The sequence below is a fragment of the Camelus ferus genome, chromosome 3, assembly GCF_009834535.1.
Source record: "Camelus ferus isolate YT-003-E chromosome 3, BCGSAC_Cfer_1.0, whole genome shotgun sequence".
In the NCBI taxonomy this organism is placed as follows: domain Eukaryota; kingdom Metazoa; phylum Chordata; class Mammalia; order Artiodactyla; family Camelidae; genus Camelus; species Camelus ferus.
Genome location: NC_045698.1, coordinates 26,685,857 through 26,708,404, shown reverse-complemented (window position 1 = coordinate 26,708,404; position 22,548 = coordinate 26,685,857). Strand labels below are relative to the sequence as shown.

The window sequence follows — 22,548 nt, the reverse complement described above, 5'->3', positions numbered from 1 at the left end:
TAAATTTTATAGGGTGGCTAATTGCATGAACTGCCATGGGAAAACCCAGGAAGATTCTGTTCGTGGCCGTTCTCACTCAACAAAATTGTGCAACTGTGCCGACTTGCCAAATGTTCGCACGTTTTCCCGAGAACTCTATGGAGACTCCAGACCTTCACTTAGAGCCTCCTTCTGGGGTGGGGAGAGGCAACATTCCTAGGGTAAGAGAATGAATGCTGGAGCTGGACTGAGCTGTCCAAATTCCGCCTCTACTCCTTACTAGCTGCTCTTTCAATTCTTTAGGTCTCTAGTTTCTCATCTGTAAAATGGGGGTGATAAAAGTACCTACCTAAGAGGGCTGTCCTAGAGGAGAAATGAGCGCTGTGTCCCCAGCACCGTGCCTGGCATCACACTGTAAACACTCAGTGTGGCTTCCCTTCCCACAGGGCTGGTGGCAACCCTCGGCCACCTGCTTACTCGACACCTGTGTGTTCAATGCAATGGAGCTACTCAGTGCTTGAAATGTGGCTCGTCTGAACTGGGATGTGCTGTAAGTGTACAATGTACAGTGGATTCTTTTTAGAGCTTAAACTATCTCAGGAATATTTATATTGATTACATGTTGAAATGATAATATTTTGGATTCAGTGGATTAAATATACTGATTATTAAAATTAATTTTACTTGTTTCTTATCACCTTTTAAAGGCCCCTGTTAAAAAAACTTAAAATCTCATATAGGCTTACATTTTCCATTGGACAGTGTTGCTCTATACAGACTTCCTGATTGGAGGGTGAACAGAGAGCTTCCTGGGTAACAAGAATGCAAGATGAAATTTGGGAATGTTTGTGCATGGCTAGGGGACAGGGTAAATGGCCTACCTGGAGTAGAGATTTTGTGTTAATAGCTAGTAGTAGCCATTATTCATCAAGTTCATGTGAAGTATTGAGCACTGTTGTAGTACTTCAACTCATTTACTTCTCACAATTACCCAATGTAGTAGATACTAATATTAAATATCTCCCCTTCCTTTAAAGAGGGAACTAAGGCACAGATTGGGTAAGTAACTTGCCTGAGATCACACAGCTGATAAATGGTGAGGCCAACTTGGTTTGATGAAGAAAGGATAGATTAAGAAGATCCTTGATGCTGAATAAAAAACTCGGCTGATAGTGGTTGGGGTTCTAGATTCCATCCCTTAGTTTGCTCCCCAACCACTTCTCAGTTCCTTTATTCTTAAATATGCTCGCAGATATTTAGAGGAAGGCAGGAAGCAAAAAAAAGACTGATGTTTGGCCTTTATGAACAACTTACTAAGCAAGGAAATGAGATTAATTTTGCCAAAAGGAGATGCCTGGACAGTACACAGATACCTCTAATATGTTCTTGCCTAGTTTTTCATTAACAAGAATTGTTGAAAACCAGACGGAATCCTTAATTAAAGCCCAGTAAAAGATGCTTCCATGGGCTCACCATGGTGCCAAGGAGTTTATGGGGCCCGTATCTCATGAGAATTCACATGTTTGGAGAAGCAGAGGTCACAGGGCAAGTCCACTGGAGGAAGCAAGGCTCATTTCTCTCTCTTGGTATCCTTTCCCTAAAGATGGACTTCTCCATGTAAACTAACTTCGTCATCAAAGAGAAAACCGCAGTGAGTGGAAGGAAACACATTTATAAACTCAAATTAGAACAAAATAACTTCACAGAGGAAAGCCACAGGGGATACCTAACAGTAAAGTCAGAAAAGATGTGATCTTTAGATAAAGGTATCCAGTTATCCTTTGCTAAGCTTCCCCTGTGGCATTTATAGAGGAAAGGACTGGTAGCTGCTCTCAGAATGTGCCATTGTCTACCCAGGGCTACCTGCAAATATCTGCAACAATCTTCATGCAAAAATTACAGCTCCCCACCCACTTCCACACACACACACACACACACACACACACACACACACACACAAAAGAAATTATTTGTATTCATTCATTTCATGCAAGAAAGCAAGCTATATTTTCAGTAAATAAGAGATTGACATCATGAACATTTAATTCCATTCTATAGAATGAGAGAGGAAAGCTTATGTAGATTGCCAGTTCAAAACCTCTAACATTTTGCCTCTGATTTTGTCAGGGCTTTTGCATTTAAATGCATTTAAATTTTTAGAGTCTCTTGAGGTACAAAAGTGCAAAGGTGAAGTTGAGAGAACGATAATCAGGCAAAAGCACTCTTTTGGATCAACCTCAAACAATAGCTTTATCTTTTTCCACTAAAGGAAATCATTTTATCCTAACTACAAAGTTGCCAGTCAAATCACCATAGCAACACTAGCCTGCCAATTTCCCTAACAAGGAAAAGGCTAGAGGGGAGGAAGTGACTACAAAAACGCTGCTGTCTAGGTAAGGATGGACAGCTTACTAGCAGGGCAGGTACTTTAGCACTTTTCCAAAATGTGGGATAGACTTGGGCTGGACATCCTGTATTTCAGGAGATCAGGAGGACACCTCTGGAAGGAGGTTGGGCAGGGGAGTTCAAGCGGAGCAGATGCAATTCAGCCAGCAGTGGCCATTCAAAACCCAAATAGCTGATTCAAGTAAGCAAGACTCGCCCATTGGTTCATTTTGGTGGGAAGAAGCATTACTACCATTGGCAATGTTAACATCCAGCCTGGTTATCAGGAACCTTAGAAATCATTTAGTCCAAGTATCTAAGGGCTCTTAGAGATTACACGCCAGATTTTATATGTGAACATCATTTCATTTTCCTAAGTAAAGTGTCCTTCACTTCTTATCAGATTCTCAAAGATAATCATGATCCCAAAACTTTTAGAGTCACTGTCTAGGCCAGCCTCGCATTTTACCCATGTGGACACTGAAGGAAAATCATTTATCCAAAGTCATAAAACCACTGGGTGGTATATTTTTCTATTTTATTCCTTTTCTTGTGGCATTTTGACCACCTTGCCTATTGCCAACTTCAACCTCAGTGGACAGTCATTTTTCTTGGTAACATCAAACCCAGTAGGTGGCTGCCTTGGGCCACTCAACTGGCAAGTGATTAATGATTATCAACCATGCATCCATCACAGAAGCTATATTCTGGGAGGCCCCAAGGAACTATAAGCACAGTTTCATTCTCAGGGAGTTTGTAGTTTAATTGGCAGATAATACATCTAAGGATCCGTAGGAAGCCAGTGCAAAGTAGCACATTTCAAGGGCTATATTTGAATGGGTCAATGTGAACTGGAATTCTAGGGAAAGAACTTAAGTTAGATTTCAAATATATTTGGATTTTGATAACTGAAAAGGAATACAGCATCTTTGGGTGGAGAAGAGATGAGTACAGTGTTAGCTCTATATATCATGGGAATAAATTAAGCTCCACTGCATGCAAAATACAGTGTGGGATATCCGAAGAGAGTAAATAATATGGGTCCCTAATATGGATGATCAATTAATCTACATAAAAGATGAGTATCACATATAAAAACATTAGCCGTAAGGAGGTAAATGAATACCCAGCACCTCTCCGCATATCACACATACTCAAAGCTTTCCTTACCAACCTCTACTTCACCAATTTGTCAGTTAACCAGTGGTCTTTCTTTGTCCCCACTAATTCAGCTGTTGACTTATCAAAGTTAGCTGTGTTTATTCCCAAATTTCTTTATGACTTTTGTGTTTGCTATTGTAATTATGTTATTTAATGCAATATTATGTAAACAGTGAATACGAGTAAAAACTAAAAGTGATAGCTATGTTGAATGGTTTTGAATGACTTGTTAAAGCTGAACCACTAAAACTTAATTGCCTCTGAACTAAATGAAAGCAAGACAACTGTAAAGGAGTGAGAAGGAGAGGATACAATTCTAGAGGGATGTTGCAGCCTGAAAACTTTGCAGGTGACTTCACATTTTTAAAATAAGAAAAAAATTGTAAGCAGAAATTGTAAGTGATACCTTACAGGTGTGGTTAAAATGCCCCCACTACCCAAAGCAATCTACATATTCAATGCAATCCCTATCAAAATTCCAACAGCATTTTTCACAGAAATAAAAGAAATACTAGCAAACCGAATTTGACAGCACTTTAAAATGATCTTACATGATCAAGTGGAATTTATCCCTGGGATGAAAGAATGATTCAACATATGCAAATCAATAAATCTGATCCATCACATTAGCAGAATGAGGGATGAAAGACAGATGACCATCTCAATAAATGCAGAAAAAAGCATTTGATAAAATTCTGCATACCTTCATGAAAAAAACTCTCAACAAATCAGGCGTAGAAGGAATTTACCTCAACATAATAAAGGCCATATATGACAAGCCCACAGCTAACAACTTACTCAAAGTGCAAAGCTGAACATTTTTCTTCTAAGACCAAGAACAAGGGCGCTCAAAGGCACCCACTCTCACCATTTCTATGAAACCTGGTACTGGAAGTCCAAACCAGGGCAGTTGAGCAAGAGAAAGAAATAAAAGCCATCCAAATTGGAAAGGAAGAAGTCAAATTTCTCTGTTTGCAGATGACATGGTATCATATATAGGAAACCTTAAATACTCCACTCAAAACTGTTGGAACTAATGAACAAATTCAGCAAAGTTCCAAGATACAAAAACAAACAAACAACGAACAAAACCAAATCAGTTCTGTTTCTATACACTAATAAACTATCTGAAAAAGAAATTAAGGAAATAATCCCATTTACAATAATATCAAAAACAAAATATTCAGGAGCTAATTTAACCAAGTGAATGTTCTGTACACCAAAAAATATAAGACACTAATGAAAGAAACTGAAGAATATATAAATAAATGGAAAGATATTCTATGCTCACAATTCAATAGCAAAAACAAACAAACAGTCCCATTAAAAAATGAGCCAAGAACTTGAATAGACATGTTTCCAAAGAAGACATACAGGACCCATCTCCTCTTGAGGCAGAGTTCCAAGGACTGGTACTGATTGGCTTGGGATGGAGAGGACATAATAAGCCTAGGCTAGTGTCTTTAGATAAGTGATAGTCGGTGTTAAATAAAGATGGTGAAGACGACTTCTGGGTTTTCAGTATCAGACTAGGAGGCCCAGTGGTTCCTTACAGGGAAGCCAAATGCAGCACATTAAAGGAAAACCCTTTGATGGCAGTAAGGAATGGTCAACAATGAAGCCAACTACTTGAAAGGGCTGAGCTCTGCATCAGAGGCTGTGCTGAAGCAGAGGCTGGGTGGCCATCCATCAGAAATGTAACCAGCTAGGTTACCGGTAGGAGGCTGAATTTCATTCAGTGTCTCTGACCACAATGCACAGTAAGAAATATGTTTTTGCATAACAACCCAATATGCCTATTCATATATGTGAGTACAAACCCAAAATAAAAGTTTCAGGAAAAAATATTTATCTTTACTAAATTGTTCACTTTTCTATTTTCTCTTCTTTCTCTTTTTTTTCCTTCTTTTTTAACAAATGCTGATAAGAACCCACTAAAGTGATTTCATCACTGGTTGAAGTGTTGTGACCCATAATTTGAAAAACACTGGACTAGAAGTTTTTCTTCTAAAATACCTTAGATGGCACTTTCAACTCTAAAACTCCAAGAATAAAGAAAACTTTTTTTTTTCAGCCACGGAGAGGAATCTATGACTTACAGTTAAATGTTCAGAAAGTGGCAATGAACCCTGTTAAACTCCAAGGGTGCTCTGATACGTCAGTCTCTACAGCACAGTTTTCAACCTTTTTCAATGATCCACAAGACATACATCAAACACTGTGACCCAGTACACACCAGACAGACTTACACACATGCACACACACACAATGGAAACACAAGTTTCACAAAATAATTCTTATTTCCATTATGTGTGATATCCTCTGATATTTTTCCTTTCTTTTTCATTTTGCTTCTGAAAAACGTTGATCAGGACCCCCTCGGCTGGATTTCACTACCTCCTAATGAACCACCACCCATGGGTTGAGAACTCCTTCTCTAGAAAGTTTGAGCTGAAGTGGGGATTGCAGCTCAAGCATGTTGCAGGCATTAACTAGGAAACTCGCCTAGCAATGGTTAAATCCTGCTGGGAGAATAGTTTTGAGAGTGGAATTTCTTGGAGCAGAAAACAGTCCTCTAGGGGATCCAGCAGAACATCCAGAATGGCCCTGACAGTGGAGGCCACTCTAGGGGCAAGAGACGGCAAGCCTAATTACAGTGCAACCAGAGATATACGTGGCCTCCTTCCCTCGATAACAGACCTAGCATTCCGTGGTTTAATGTTTTCTGGAGGCCCTTCGATTATTTGGAGATTTCTTCCTTCAATATCTTCCTTTATGTTATTTCTTGTAAGCATCCTTTCAGAAACAAAATTGGTAAGAATCTTGTCTGGACCTTCCCATCCCTGAAATCTGATTCGGTTACACTAAATATAACACCTTCTAATGTAATTTTATATTTATCTTCCCTACTAGCTCATTAACATGCTGATTGTCTTAATCATCTCTGTGCCCCTTGGAATATCTGTGTGATCTTTCAGAAAGCAAATTCCATCAGTCCCTCTCCTGCTTGACACTCCCATAGCTCCCTATTCCCTTCAGGACAAACATGAGCTCTTTTCTAATGCCTTTCCTGCTCCAACTCTTGCTTATCTACCCAGTCTTATCTCTCATCACACTCAGCTTGGGGCTTCTAAGCAATTCTGAGAACATTTTCTTTTTGTCTCCAAGTCACTGCTTCTTCTGGCCTGAGCCTTTTCATGTTGCTTCCTCTCTTCCCCGTGCCTGGTTATCGCCGGTGTGTCCTCCTTAGCTCTTGTAGGAGGCCTTTCCAGATTCCTTTAAAACTGGGTCAGATGCCAAGGTTCTTCTAGGCCCCTGGTCCCCTCCCCTGCCTGCAACACTCAACACTCTGGACTCTGCTCGTCCACCTTCCCCACTGGGCTGTCCAAGCAGAGACAATAGCTGATTCCCCTCCTAAATCCCTTGCACATGCTTTGTCTATAGAAGACACTCTATATGTACATGTTTGGATGCGCATACGCACAAAGTAAGCATCCAATAAAGGGTGAACTAAACTGAATTGAAATAGCTTCAGAATTTGACGTTAGGAATAACACGATGCCCTAAACCAAGGGACGGCAAACTTCAGCTGGCTGCCAGTTTTTGTAAATAAAGTTTTATTGGAAAACAACCACACCCGTTTGTTTAGGTATTGTCTGTGGTTGCTTTCCTGCTACAAAATGGGAGACTACATAGCTGGCAAAGCACAAACTATTTATTACCTGACCCTGTAGAAAAAGTTTGCCAGTCTCTGGTCTAAGACAAAAATCTTTAATGTTGTTTGTGCCACTTTGACAGTCTGATGGAACCTGTGAATCCCTTCTCAGAATAATATTTTTAAACGCACAAAATAAAATGCATAGGATCACAAAGGAAACCAGTTCTACTGAAAACAACTACCAAGGCAATAAAAAATTACGATATATTAATTGATACACTTCTTCATGAACACATTAAACAATAATACCTAGCAACGGATTTAATAACTACAATAATTTCATAGTAGTAATAAGCATTAACAGTATTTTGGGACACGTGCAACAACTGTAATGGAATAAGAACATACCTGTGATGCTAGTGGTGACAAGGTCACAGGAATTGCTAATACCACTGTGGGCTGTTGATTACATTCACATTTGAAGAAAACATTAAATTTCAGTTGGTAAAACTAAGAATGTCCTTTTTTGTCCAACCAAAGTTCAGGGACCCTTTGACTTTTATCCATGAACCCCTTGGAGATCTGCAGACTGCCCTTGAAGCACCTCGCTCTAAGAGAAGAGACAGGGCCCCACAGATTATCCGGGGTGAACACGACAGGAGTGAAAGAAAACCTCGTGTGAGGAGGAGCCTCCAGCTCTCTCAGTTTTACAGACGTGCTCGTATGCAGGGCTTGCTCTACACTAAATGAATTGCAGAGGAAAGTCCAAAACCACTAAGTAGTCACAGTTTAAAAAAAAAAAATGATATATTATTTGACCTTCAGCTTTCAGCCTTCTTTCTTTCTTTATGAATTGGTTCAACCCAACCAAATGACAAACAGATGGCTAGAATGGGGTAATGATAAACTCAGCTGGCAATTTGTTCCTGGCAGGGCAACTGGAGAGAACACTTTCATTTGTAGTTTACAAATGGCTCCCAACGCTGGTACACAAGAATTCAATTTATGTCAACTCCCATCAATCTGACCAGGGATTATATCAGGAAAGCTCAGTGAGAGGGAATGAAGTTTTAAGGGATCAATTTGTAGAACTGTAGGTCAAACTTCTGCAAAAACATTCAGAATCACCCTTCTGTGTGAGCCTCAGTGGAGGAACTGGATGGCTACCAGAATTTCTGGGACTAGGCACCTGTCTGGAAGGTGGTTCTGAGATTTTCAATTTGGAAACCAAAGATAAGAAGAAGGAATTTTTCATTCTTAAATGGCACAACTTCCTAAACACTTTCTTGAAAAGAAAGGGAAATTCTTTGTTTGTTTTTTCCCATTATTCCCCCAATTAATTAACTGTGTAACAATTCTTTAAATATATCAAGTTTTATACTTTCGGGGGCAGGAAAACCAACACAGGGCTCCATTACTGTTAAATAGTGCAGCCATTTGCCCAGTTATTGCTATAAATTCTAGTAAAACCCTACGAAAAAAGTTGGCAGTTCACTTGCGTGTGATGAAGAGCTCCGAAACACACGTTATCATTCAATATGAAATAAAATCACAACAGGAACTTTCAAGTTAGTCTTATACATTAGGCATTACTTGAAGCTTTACTACATACCAAGGTCCCTTTTATGATGAGAAAACAAAAGCAATAAATAACTTTGGGTCCAGGGGAGGGCAAGGAAACATGTGTGCAGATCCATGTTGGGTTTTGTCTGGCTTTTATTTCTGCAGTTGGTAAGGAAGGATGTTGGTTACTGTTGTGGCCTCCCTCAGAGATTAGTGGTAAAAGATTCACTGAATCTCCTGTGGCTAGTATGGTAATACATTTCCATTTCCATGTGGCTCAGGGTAAGGAAAAGGACCAACATTAAAAAAAAAAAAAAGAGTCTTCCATAAGCTACTCTTCTAAGAACTGAACAGACATCTTTTCATCTTCATAATTCTTCTGAGGTAGCCACTATTAGCATCCCTACTTTACAGCCAAGGGAAGTAAGGCTCAGAGAGATGAAGGATCTTGTGCAAGGTTGCAGCTAATTGTGGATCATTCTCTAGATTCAATCCCATGACTGCCTGTGTCCAAATGTTCACCAGCTCCTATCTGACAGGTGGTATGTTACTCCATGCTAGGTGCCATATTCTACAGGGGGGAGGAAGTCAAGACACTACCCTCATGTCCAGGCAAGGAAGACAGACCTTGAACAAGTAATTAACTACAAGGGTGCTGAGTATTGCAAGTTAATGTTTCAGGTATACCTAACCTAGTCTGAGGAGGGGGCAGGGGTTCATGGAAGGCTTCCTGGAGGAAGAGGTACTTAAGTCACCAGCTGCTACTGCCAACTCAGGATGCAGACAAGCAGGCAGCCTGGCCTCTGCAGCACCCCCAACTGAGAGGACTCAGAATGTGATAGGACAAGACACTGGCCCTAGATAGCTAGGTGCTTGTCAAGGGAATGATTTCTATGAACCCAGACATTTGCTCCCTCCCATACACAGAAAAGGACTAAGTTCTTTAACTTGAGATGTCTGGTTTTCTTTAGTTAACAATAATCTTTGAATGTTCTGACTACCTGGTCTTTGTTGTAAAACTCCTATACATCCTGGCTCCTCCCCTACCTTTTCGGAGCAGTCCGTCAGAGTAATCTGAGAGGCTGTCACCCTGGGCTTGAAGGGGTTCAAGCCCTCAGAAATGTCTGCTGAATTAAACATAACTCTCAACTTCTAGGTTGTGCATTTACTTCAGTAGACACTAGGTAAAGAAGCAGAACTATCCTGGCAGAGAATCACAAGCATAAAGACCTCTAGCCAAGGAGGAGCATGGCTATAAAGGAAAGCAGAAAAGACCTATCACAAAAGCCTTACTAGGAGTATTTCGCATCAGTTGAGCACGGACTACATGCCAGGAGTTTTTTGGTACATTTTGTGTGCATCAGCTCATTTAATCTCACAACAATCCTATGAGGTAAGTAAACTGTTACCCCATTCTTCTGTCTGAGGCACAGAGAAGTGAAATAATTCAACTATGGTTTAAAAGTGGTGGAGATGAGGGTTGGACCAGGGAGCTAGGTCCAGAGGCTGTGCAGTAACCAGCTGCCTCACCTTTGTCGGAGTGACCAGATTATAGAGGTCAAACAGCCCAGCCTTATTTCCTATGTAGGGAAGCTTAGAAATGGAATCAAGCCACTTGTCCCCAGGATTAGAGGCCAGCTCAGAGCTGCGTCTTCAGACTCCACATTTGGAAAAACTTAACCCTGAGAAATGATACCAAGAATTGGACTGTACATCTCAAGTCTGAATGAAAAAAACGTCTTTAACCTTCATAGCCTGTGACCTTGACCATGAGTCAAGTCACGTCATCCTTTAAAACTCTCCAAGGAAAATCCATAATCCATTTGGCTTGCACTTTGAATCCCAGACTTGATCTTCATTTCAGTAACAGCCTTTGTAGGGTCATTTCCTAGGAGGAAACTCATTAAATTCATTTGTTATTTGTAGATGGAGGAAGTTTATGATGGGATGGAAAGACATGACTTTTAACAAAAATATCCGTTTGTAAAATAATTTTAAAAACCCCACCCAGGTGTGCATGACCTTGAGATTCTCAAGTCAAACCAAAACATAGACACTGCAAATCAGCTTAAAAGCAGCCCCGCCTGAAGATGAATTTTGCGAGTCTTCTAATGGAAGGATTCTGCAAGGGACCAGGGAATTATGTAGGCAGAAACGTGTGAACGAGAAAAGAGAGGAAGCATTACTCATTTTCATTTATTAGTCTGTCTTGGGCTGAGATTTAGAGATCAACTTTTCTTGACTTGTGTCCCTAAAATATATACAAAAATATTTTGAGCTTTCTATGCACCCAAAATTAGCCAGTGGTGGACATTTTATTGAAAAGAGCCACTGAAAGCTTTCATCTACCCTTTCCAAAAACCGACAATGCAAAGTTCTGAAGCAATTTTAACTAATCAGGTCACACCTGCAGGAGAACTATAGATGCATTAAATGAAAACTATTTTTCACTTTTAAACAATCTAACAGGCAGCATATGTGGAATATGGCACTCCAACTGGACCATCAGAGGTGAGGAATATTTTTTCAGGCCTTTGGTTTTCATTGCCACTATAGTATATATTTTTTACTTATGAGAAAAGGATTTACCCTGGGGAAATTCTTAGGCAGAAAGAGAAAAGTTTCTCAGATATTTTTAGCCAAAATATTTCAAAACATAGGTAGCTATATTTATGCTTGGTTCTTATTTTAATGAACACTAAGACTGCTGCCCACAAAGAAATTTTCAGTATCACTTTAGAAATAAAATATTTTTCTTCACTTCAAATGCATGGTTTTTCTGTTTAAAAAAAAAAAAGCAGGAGGAAAAAGTTTTAAAAGCATTGCAAAATATGTTATAGCCTGCAGGCTTACTTAGAATTTGCCTCTTCAAATCTTTCTACATTGATTAAAAACTTAAAATCTACTGTAAATAAGGAAGTTGATGAATAGCCCGCAGGCCAACTATGGGAAAGATTATGAAGATCACTCTCATCTAAAACCTCCTCCTGCCTGAGCCAGAGACCAAGCCTCCTCTCTCATACAGCCACGGAGAGCATGCCTTCGAGGTGCTCACCTTGGGGGGCCCTCTATTTTATGGGAGGTAGAAGCTGGAGGAGGAACAAAAATTTGCTTGGTTCTAAACCCATGACCCAAGAGAGCACAACAAATACACTGAATGTCCGCCTGAAATATGACCAAAAGTAGCAAATAAGCAGTCAGTGTCCCATACCCTGATCTAGTGTCACTTCTTAGGTTAATCTCTTATTAGACAGTTAAATATTTCTTTAATAGTTTTTTAAGACTATTTCCAAGCAATGCCTTTGACATCATTATCATCACTGAGTAAGAAGAACAACTGAAAAAAAAAAAGAAGAAGAAGAACTGATGTATAAGCACCTACCAAGACAGAGAGAGAGCTGGAGCCCAATCTCCCAGTGATGGGACTCAGACAAGAACTTCACATCAAGATGAGTGAAATCTGAGGATAAGTACTGGCAATACATGCATTTCTACAATTTCCTAGCCTCGGCCTGTTAAAGGCCTGCTTCTTGGATATAAAAAGAAACTTTTGGCTCACACAGAGACCTGTCACAGGTGTTTCTGTACACAAGAGGTATCTGGGCAAAAGGAATTCAACATTAAACATTAAACAGAACTCTCTGGGAAAGACAGGTGACTGAAGACCCTCAAAACCTTTCACATTAACTGCATTTTCTGATTCAGAGCCCAGGAAAGCTCTTTCTAACCACTTATCCTCAGACTCTCAACTGAAATGGGATAGACTCTGAAATACATACAAATGAATGTGGGGATTTATTTTGCAGCCAAACATTAAATGCCACAATAAGCCTTGAAAGCTTCCTCTCAGGAATAACAGCAAACAGCAGCCGAAGATAAGGCTGCCCATTTCCTCAGGCAGCAGGGCTCTGGGCGGGCTGAGTCTCGACTTCCATCTCTGAAGGTGGATCACAGACATGACAGAGACATAGAGTTTTGTAGGAAGAGCCTTGGACTGGAAGTCAGGAGACTTCGGTTCTAATTTTAATTGTCCCTAATGAGTCATTTTACCTTGACAAAGCAACTTCAGCGATGGAGCCCTAGTTTCTTTCTTTGTAAAAGGGAAATAATGGTACAGGGTTGAGGGGGAAGGAAACAATTAAATGTCTACTATGTACAAACACTCTATGAAGACTGTAAACAACAACTCTGCAATGAGGGTCACTTTAGCTTGATATTATAGACAAGGTAATGGAGGTCCTGAGATAAAATAACTTGCCCAAGTTTACATATTCTGGAAGAGATAATAGAAGCAGAATTCCTAGCATAGGTGCTGGAACCAGGAGCTGGTTTTCCCTATTCTACCATATTCCATTTGGAACACCGAGATATCCAAGAGTTCTAAATTTGAAGCTAGCTTACCAGGACATTGTAAAGGTATATTTATTAAGATAAAGAGATTTCTAAAATATTTAGCAGTTTGTTAGAATAGTATATACTTTTAAAATATTTATACATAGGAATTTGGGGCCAGAGCTCCTCAAATGTTAAGAGACAGTTCTGAATCTTAAGATGCATTTTTGATGGAAAAGAATTATAATTATTAAACACAGGTACATAACACCCACATATACCTTACATTAGTACAGGTTTTTGATGTCCACAAAGCTCTTTCTCATATGTGATTTCACTTGATCCTCATACTGACGTACTACAATGCTAGAAGAAGTTATCACTCATATTTTGGGGATGGTAATAGCTCAAGTGGTAGAGCTAAGCATGCATGAGGTCCTGGGTTCAATCCCCTCCGCTAAGAATAAATAAATAAATAAACCAGATTACCTACTCCCCACCCCAAATAAAAGTAATGGGAAAATAGGAAACTAAAAATTTAAAAAGAAGAAGTTATCACTCATAATTTTCAGATAAGGATCTTGTAGTCAATGTTTTTGGGGCGTGGGTCACCCACCTCCCCTTGTCCTACTTCTGATTTCAGCAGCCATGCGGATGTGGAGAGTTTCATGTGAGGCCAACTTGCCTCGCAAGGTCAGCATCAAATCTCAAGCACATGCTGTGCTCATATCACTTCTTTTATCCCTAGACCTGCTACCTTAATCCACAGGCCAGCAGAGCCTAGATGGCTGGGAAGTTATACCTCAAGGGGAAATCTTCAGTCAATAAAAAGAGGACAGAAGCCAGTGAGTAAATGGCTCTTGTCTTTGTTTTTTTTAATGTGTAACATGATTTTTTTAAAAAAAATTTTAATTTAAGTATAGTCGGTTTACACTATTGCATTAATTTCAGGTGTACAGCATAATGTTTCAGTTATACATATATATATTCCTTTTCATTATAGGTTTATTGCAAGATACTGAATATAGCTCCCTGTGCTGCACAGTCTCAAGAGGAATTCTGTATGCCCCAGAGAGATCTCAGGGGAATCCAGCCGTGAGTGGAGCCTCACGGCCTGCAGAAGTGACTTCAGTAACACACAGTCACATGTCCTCCATCCCCCTCCCAACTTTCTCATTCCTGCCTCCAAATAAAATAAGCTACTTGCACCCAAGTCCTTGTAAAACGCTTTCTTTTGGGGGATCCCAAACTATGAAAGATCCTGTGTCTTCAGGAGGGGAAGTGATTTGCACTGTGCCCCCTGCTGGCAGTAGAAGAGGCAGCACTCTTCCAGTTCTGGTTCTAAGTCCAATGAATCTCTTTCATCTTCTCTTTCAGTTATGCAGGCAGGTTAAGAAACTGCAATTTCTACCTTTTACCAATACACCAGACTTAAGTTGGAAAAATACATATTTTGGCACAGAATTAATAGTAAATGATAACCATCATCTTTGCTGGGGGTTATACGGATGATCTGCTAGGCTACTATAAAAAACGTTGCATTTTTCAAAATTTTAAAGTATTACATTTTGCTTTGCTGGTGTTAGACAAGTGAATTAAAAATGTTAAGTTTCACTCCAAGTTTTACAGATGAGAAAGCTGAGGTTTTAGGACTTTCCATTGTTTCACATTTAACTACTTTCGGAACTGGGCTTTGAATCTTTCCTACTCTAGCACATTCTGGGCTTTGCCACCAAATCTTGTTCAACGGCAGGACTGTAGATTATCCTCAGTGAAGGGCACTGGTCTGGAGCTTTGCAGTGGGCAGCTTTTATTTATTAATTTTTAAAAATTTCCCAGCATCTGTTCCTCCTTTTTCCAATTAATCGCACCACAACCTTCCTTTAAGAAGCCAAACCCTCCTGAACTCTCAATTCATGTACTTCAGGTCTGAATGACCCACCAGTCCTTAGTTCTAGAGCTCAGAATATGACAAGTGCCTGGCCAATTAGTGTCCTCTTCTCCTTGGCCAGAGATTGGCTCAGAGAATGAAGAGGGGCTTAAGCCTGGCCAATTAGAATGAATATTGAGACTCTTAAGTCCACTGAGATAGAGCCACTCTTTTCCAGGCGGAGCTAAGCTAGCAGACAGCAAGCCTGCCATGCCTGGTGGCCACCTTGCCACCATATAAGAGCCTTGAAAATGAAGCCAATGGAGGGGGACACATAGGACAGAGATGAATGGAGACAGACTGCTGATGTGACACACAGATGGTCCTCCTCGAGTTTAGATTTGCCACCAGACTTGACAGTCACAGGGGCCGATATTACTGCCTCATCTTCTTTCAAGCCTCTGCCACCTGCAACTCAGTAAGCCCTGCCCGAAACAAGCTCCGTGCTCAAGCGGTAAAAGAGACTCGGTGCAGTACTTCTCTGAAGAAACAAATACCCGTTTCCTACTACCAGAGAATAGGCTAGGAAGTCAAGAAACAAGCAGAGCTAATCAGATCTTGGCAGAACCCTTCATCCCAGCTTCAGAGAGCCTCAGGAATGAGGTGCTGAGCTATTCTCTTTATGGATCCATGAAGCAGCTGGCCTCAGACAGACCCATCACCTTTAATGCAGAGAACACTGTTCATCGGCTCGGTGCTTCAATTCAAATTCAGCTCTAACTAGAGTTCAGAGGAAGGGCCTTAGATTGGGAATCACTTTTGCTCGTTGTTTGGTTGGTTGGGGTTTTTTTGTTGTTGTTGTCGTTTTCGCTTAAATTTAGATCACAGCTTTGAGAATCCATGTTTTTACATCTATCAGTTCTTAGAAGAACTTCTAATCACTCTTCTACCCTCTGATAATCTGAATAGGAGAACTGGAGAGGCAGAGAAAAGAGTTGAAAAAACGAAACCAGGAAACCTGCCCCACGGCAATACAGATGCAAAGGAAACAATGAATTGTACTTGTTGTTGTAAGCCACCCCCCTCCCCTCGAGAAAAGTCACCATCAAATATACACTTCAAATATAATGTTTCAAAGCCACGGAGGCAAGTTTCAAGACTGAAATGCAGGCAGGCTTGTCAGCAGTGATACTTCAGGAGTTTCCAGAGCCAAGGACAATCTGATGTGGAGATGGAGAAAAGGTGAGTACAGACGGGTCTACCAGATGCCCCACCACCGAAGAGGGGACAGGAGCTGGCTCAGGGTTGGAGTGTAAATCTAGGCCCCAAGCCTTGGCACCTCTTGAATACAAATGCAGTGGAGTCTCCCATCACGCTCATAATACCTGCCGTCAATGCATTTGGCTTCTGAATGTGACACACAAACTCACCTGATGAATTCCACAGAATAGAACTGAATAGGGGAGCTTCCGTCACCCTCCCCAGGCTTCCAAGATAGGGCCACTTCCGAATCAGAAACCACAGTGACGTGCGGCTGCTGGGGTGCAGCTGGAGGCAGGCAGGAATCTAGGCAGGACAGACAGCAAACAAATAGAGTTGGCTGTAGTCTTTGCTATTGGAGAGCTTATATAATACACACACACACACACACACACACACACACACACACACACACATACACATATATATATACACACACATACATAAAATAAACAGCCTCAAAATCCCAACCAAGTGAACACAAAAAATCATCGCAACTGGATTCATGTAAGATTTGAGTCCGTAAGAGCTGGTCTTCCCTTCCCCAGGACTCTGGGATGGAAATCCTACTAAATTATGTCCAGACTGTTGACCCTGGGACACACAGTGCTGTGTACCCTTTAAAACCTTCCATCACGCCTCCTAATAACCTGTCATCTCTGTCTGCGTGTTGAAATTGGTATGGACCAACAAGGAAATTAAATGCTTAGTGTTACTGCCACCTCCTTTGAATTCTTGTGTTTGTGTGTCTTTTCCCCCAGATCATGAGAATACAGACCAGTGGTAGGACATTTGGGAGCTGCCCTCCTGTGTGAAGATGCAGGATGATCCTACCACCCGAGGTAACCGCTCTTACTGTTTTCTTATCCAGACTTACTCACATCTCCCAGCCTTTCTTTACACTGTTACTTCGACCAGAAACATTTTTCCTGTTTTTGCTTCCTAGCAAAAATCCTATGCAGGTTCCAAAGTCTGAGCCAAAGACATGGTTCTTTCTGAACTCCCCTCACCCCCACCCACCGAGCCTCGGGGTGGAGGAAGTGCTCCCGTTAAGTGTCCAGAGCCAGCTGGGCAGACCTTGGAGCTACCTGCTTACCATTTGCTTCTCCCTCCTCAGTGAGCTCCGGTGAGCAATGATGTTTTCAAGTCCCCCAGTGCCCGGCACGGTACCACCTCAGTGAGCCTTTGCTGGATTCCCTTGGCCTGTGAGATCTTTTCTCCCATTCCCCTTCCTCTTAGTTCCCACTTACTTAATCAGATCTCCACTCGTCCTCACCTCAGGGAATCCTTACCGCACGCCTACGTTGATTCTCCTTTGCACGTTCTTACAGCGCTCTGAAAGCACTATCCCTATCTGTGGCTACACATTGATTAGATAATGCCTTGACCCACCCCACTGAGTTCTAAGAGGGCTAGGGTTTTTTGTTCACCTGTTTTTGTTTACCTCTGAATTCCCAAAACCTGGCACGGAGTAGGTCCCCACTGATATACACTGAATGACGGAATGAATGAACAGCACCCATCACTTTACTATTATTAATGAATCCAACCAGTTTTACCTTGGGGTAAAGTGGTAACATGCCGAGGGGAGCTAAGCCGCCCTTTGCCAGTCTGGCTGTAAGCTGCTACGCTCACTTGGTACTCAGTGGCTGGTTTCAAATCTCCGACCACTTCCTCCTGCCGATGACCAAACAGGAAATGTGTCAATGATCAGAAGCTCTTTTGAGGAAAACTAGACAATTTCCATGAGGGCTGCATCTCGAGGCCCCTGTGAAATTGCTTGGGAGAGAGGCTGTTTTGCTTTCTCTGGGACTGGCCAAGATTTTTAATTTGCAGAGGAAAACACCATGACATATTTCACCAAGACCAGAGAACTACCCTTTATTGAAATCTATACACTGTCCTAGAAGTGGAACTCATTCACCCTGTCAGATGTTGCTTTTAACATTTGAGTTCTTCGCTCAAGAGTACTAGGCTGCTGGAATTCAGGTAACAATCTTTTCCAGGGTTGAAATCCCACAGTTCTTTCTTCCCATTTGCACATCACAGATGCTGAGGGACTAGCCACAACAGAAAACTGAGGTCTTGATGTGTACCCGTAAAGCAGGGACTCAAACTTTGGTTCCCAAATTTTAAACTGCATCAAATCAACAGGAAGGCTTCTTAAAACAAACTGCTGAGCCTGGCACCCAACGTTTCTGATTCAGTAAATCTGAGAAGGGGCCTAAGAACTTGCATTCCTAAAAAGTTCCCAAGTGATGCTGCTGGTGGTCCATGGACCCCACACTGAGAACCACGAGGACTGATGATGGATGTGTCTGTGAACTTCACCCTGTGAACTTAGCACAAATGGCCACAGCCAAAAAGCCCCAGCTGAAGAGGACTTGTTCCTCCTTGGTTTTTGACAAAAGTGACATGTATTTCAGGCTACAGTGATAAATAGTAAGTGGCAGCCTGGGTCCCACTGATCTCAGCACTTCATAGTGGAAAGAACACTGGCTTTGGAATCAATCAGTCCTGGGCGTGAATCTTGACTCTGCCACTTATTGCTAGCTATGGCCTTGATAATAAATTCCCTGAGGCTCAGTTTCTTCCTCTGTAAAATAGGGATGATATATAACTATCTCGCCCAGTTACAATATTTGGGATAGTGTATGGAAAGTAGCTGGTACCAGGGATGTCCTCAAGAAACAGAGTTGTAATGATTATTGCCTTGGGTACTTGAAAACCCTCCTCTTCTCTGCTCACCTAGGTTCCACCACTGCTTTGAGGCCTGAATCTTCCCCTCGACACCTGACCACACAGACTTGCTGTCACCCTACCAGGTGCTGTGCCATTTAATGAGCACTTACATGTGTCACAAATTATTACTCTTTCTCCTATAGGACTGCAAACCACTGGAGAGCAGGGATCCTGTCCTGTATTTCTTCGCAACATGATTAAACATTCATTGCTGCTAAGGAAAACTAATCAACTGATCAACAAAACTTTTTTAAAGGATTCAGCAAATAATTATCGAATACTTAACCGCAGTAGTTCTTAACCCCAAAAGCACATTAGAACCACTGGAAGAGCTAAAAGATACCAATGCTTAGACTCCACTCCAGACCACTTATATCAGAATCTCTGGTGGGCAGGGCCTAGGTGCCAATTTGTTTAAAGCTCTCCAGGAGATTCTAACATGGGCAGCCAGGTTTGTGAACCACTGGTCTAGGGCTTGGCTCACCTCCTGGCCTCTGAATTCCATCTGTCCCCCCTCCTCTCTTTCTCCTGTATCTCCCACCTCTCCCCTATCCACCTGATCCTTCTGTATCTACTTCCTGTACTCAAGTCACTCTCATCCTAAAAACAATTAATTACCCCCCACCACCACCACACATGCGCCCCTCCCTCCTCTCCACAGAAGCAACCTTCTTGAAGTTGTCTCCACTTCCTCACCTCTATTCACTCTTCAGCTTGCTCCCATCTGGCCTCTCCTCACCACAAACAATTGAGATGTTCTTAACAAAGTCACCACCACAACTCTGCTCTCAACTCGATGGCAATGTCTCTGTGTTTACTTGACTTTTTGCAGCTTTCAACACTGTTGCCACCCTTGCTCCTTAAACGTCTTGATTCCCTTGGACACCATGACTGCCCCTCCTTGGTCTTCTGCTACTTCTCTTGTTGCTCCTTCACAATATCCACCACTCACTCCCCGTTCCCTGCTGGCCCCTGAGGTGTGGTCCCTCCCAGAAGCACCCCCTCACCACCTTCTCCTCTCACTCTGTAGCCACGCTTAAGTCAGCTCCTCTACCAATCCTTGGCTTCGGGCACCTTAGTATGACACCTCCCACTGTCTCCAGCTGTAGCCTGCCTCTGCAGCCCCAGACGTGCAGTTGTGACTGCTTCTTGAACTTCTCTACTCAACAACTACACTGCAACTCAAGTTCTGCATAACCCAAGCACAACTAATCATTCCTCCTCCGACTACCAAAAACAAACCCAAAAAATATCTCACCTTTTGTGTTCTCTCTCATTACCCAGACCAGAAATTCTCAACACTTGCCTCTCTGTTCACCCCTCCTCCCTAACCACCACTCAATCAATTACCAATACTCTTCCATATCACTTGACTCTGTTGATGGCATTTTTCCCTCACAGCTATTTAAGTCCAAGTCCTTGTAATGATGACAATGTCTCTGGCTCTCCCTGCCATCAAAGCTTCCTACACATCCAATTTGGACTCTACACTGCTAGAGTGATCTTCCCAAACTCCAAATCTGATTGTGTCGCTTCCCATTTATAGCAGGGTCCTTAGCATCTTTCCGTCCCTCTGTTTATCTTACCAGCATCATCTTGTACCACCTCCCTTCCTGATATTCTACATTCTGGTCATACTTAAGAACTTGGCAGGGCTCAAATTTATGCCATTCAGTCCCTTGCCTCTGGGCCTTTGAACCTGCTGCTCTCTCTACATGAAACGCCCTTCTCCCCACTCTTGCCTGGCTCACCCTGCTCATCCTTCATGACTCAGTTCCGCAGAGACATTACCTCATTTCTCTGACCCCCAGCCTCCAGTCTGGTTAGGCGTCCCTCCTCTGTGCTTCCCTGGTGTCCTTGGCATACCTCAATCGACGCAACACTCACCTTATATTGTAACTGTCTGTTTATTGATCACCTTCTCCCCACCCACTTGAGGGCAGGAAGCAAGTTCTCATTCCTCTGGCATCCCAAAGTTTAGCGCAGCATGATCAGACATGTAGCAAATGCTCAAGCAATGCTTTTTGATGAATGAATAAATGAACTAGTGAGTGAATGAAAGAAAGAAATCAAACCAAGATGCCCGATATAAATAGATCACCTCATCAAGAACTAGATTCTCTGACTGACCCCTCCAAAATGATTAACAGCATCTGTATCTCTGCCCAGACACCAGAGTTAGTCATCCCAGAGACAAGGCTGACTTCCTCTTGCTCACTCCCCCAAGGCACCTCCACCTGCCTTTCAGACCTGTTCCCTTCTTCCACTTCCCTTGAATCCTTACCTGGGCCATTTCTACAGCCTCCAAGAGGGTGTCTGTCTCCAGTCTTCCCTTCCTTCTCCCTCCCCCAACTCTATCCTACGTGTAACTGCATTATGGGTCTTTGCTGAACATATGGACCTGCTTTCACAGCACCCTGTCCTCCCCCAACTCTGACCCTGGCCAGCCCCTGCTCTAATTCTCTGCATCTGTGCATCCTAATTCCACCATCTGTCCCCTTGTTTCATGTCAAGTTGGTGGTTAAGAGGCTGGAGGTAGCTGTTGTATACAAGCCTCCTGGTCTCACTCCTCTCCCAGCTGCCACTTCCAGGCTTTTCCCCTAGAAGCAGAGATATGCTTTCAAACCAACCCAATGCTCTTGCAGGCCTTTGCTGTAGGATCCTTTCTCCTGTGAAATCATCATGCTGTATGAAGCACAGGGGTGCGGACATGGTTTCATAGCTTATTGTAGATATTAGCTATGAGCTGATACCATATACAGCTACCATTAGTAACCATTTATTGAGTGTTTTCTCTGTTCCAGGAACACATACAGCCTGGTTCAATTCTTCCTTCAGCCTGATGAGGTAGGTATCACTCTTGTTTTCATTTACAGAGCAAAAAACGGAATCTCTGAAAAGTGAATGATTTGCTCAAAGCTGTATATTTATTAAGTGGCAAAGTGGGGATCTGAATCTTGCTTTGTTTGATTCTAGAGACCAAGACACATAAGAAAAATGTGAAATAATATTTAAATCAACAAAAAAAATACTTTTAAACACTGAAGACTAGATTGGTATTTTATCTATAAACCTGGAAGTCTATGTATCAGAAATTTAGAAAGGGATCTGTGAAAAACAAGGGAAATTTCCCTTGTAAAAGGTTTCCTTTTTTCCCCCTCGATGGAGGCTTTGGGGATTGAACACAGGACCTCGTACATGCTAAGCATATGCTCTACCACTGAGCTATATCCACCTCCCTGTAGAAGTTCTTAATGTGGGTTAAAAAAACACCTAAACTTTTTGGTAAATATGGAAGATTGGTGCTACCTTTAACCCAAGTATATTTTGAGAGGGGGAGGTTCACCTTCCCAGAAGCTAACTATTTCCAGTCTTTCCTGGTGTCTTTTCCTGAGCTGATAGGCTGGTAGGTTAGCATAAGGGAGTGAGTGTCAAGGCCACTGAGTGACCAGAGTCATAAAAAAAAAAGGGGGGTGGATTCAATGATTTAACTGTCACTTCTTCCTCTGTCATCACTCCTCCCAAACGGAATCCCTCAGAATAGTGTGACTCACGATAACCCTTGAATTCTTTAGTAAAATGCTGCAAAATTCTATAA

At 41.9% G+C, this 22,548-nt stretch overlaps 1 protein-coding gene across 3 annotated transcripts in view; it reads right to left on the bottom strand.

Moving 5' to 3' along the window:
- EGFLAM (EGF like, fibronectin type III and laminin G domains) overlaps positions 1-22,548 on the bottom strand; it is a 161,899-nt gene that overhangs the window by 75,731 nt on the left and 63,620 nt on the right. For all 3 annotated transcript variants that reach the window (XM_032471204.1, XM_032471203.1, XM_006185144.3), the window contains exons 5-6: positions 17,768-17,885; positions 16,379-16,514 (exon numbers count right to left, since the gene is read on the bottom strand). In XM_032471204.1, the coding sequence (XP_032327095.1) occupies positions 16,379-16,514; positions 17,768-17,885 (254 nt within the window). The remainder of the gene's footprint in view (positions 1-16,378; positions 16,515-17,767; positions 17,886-22,548) is intronic.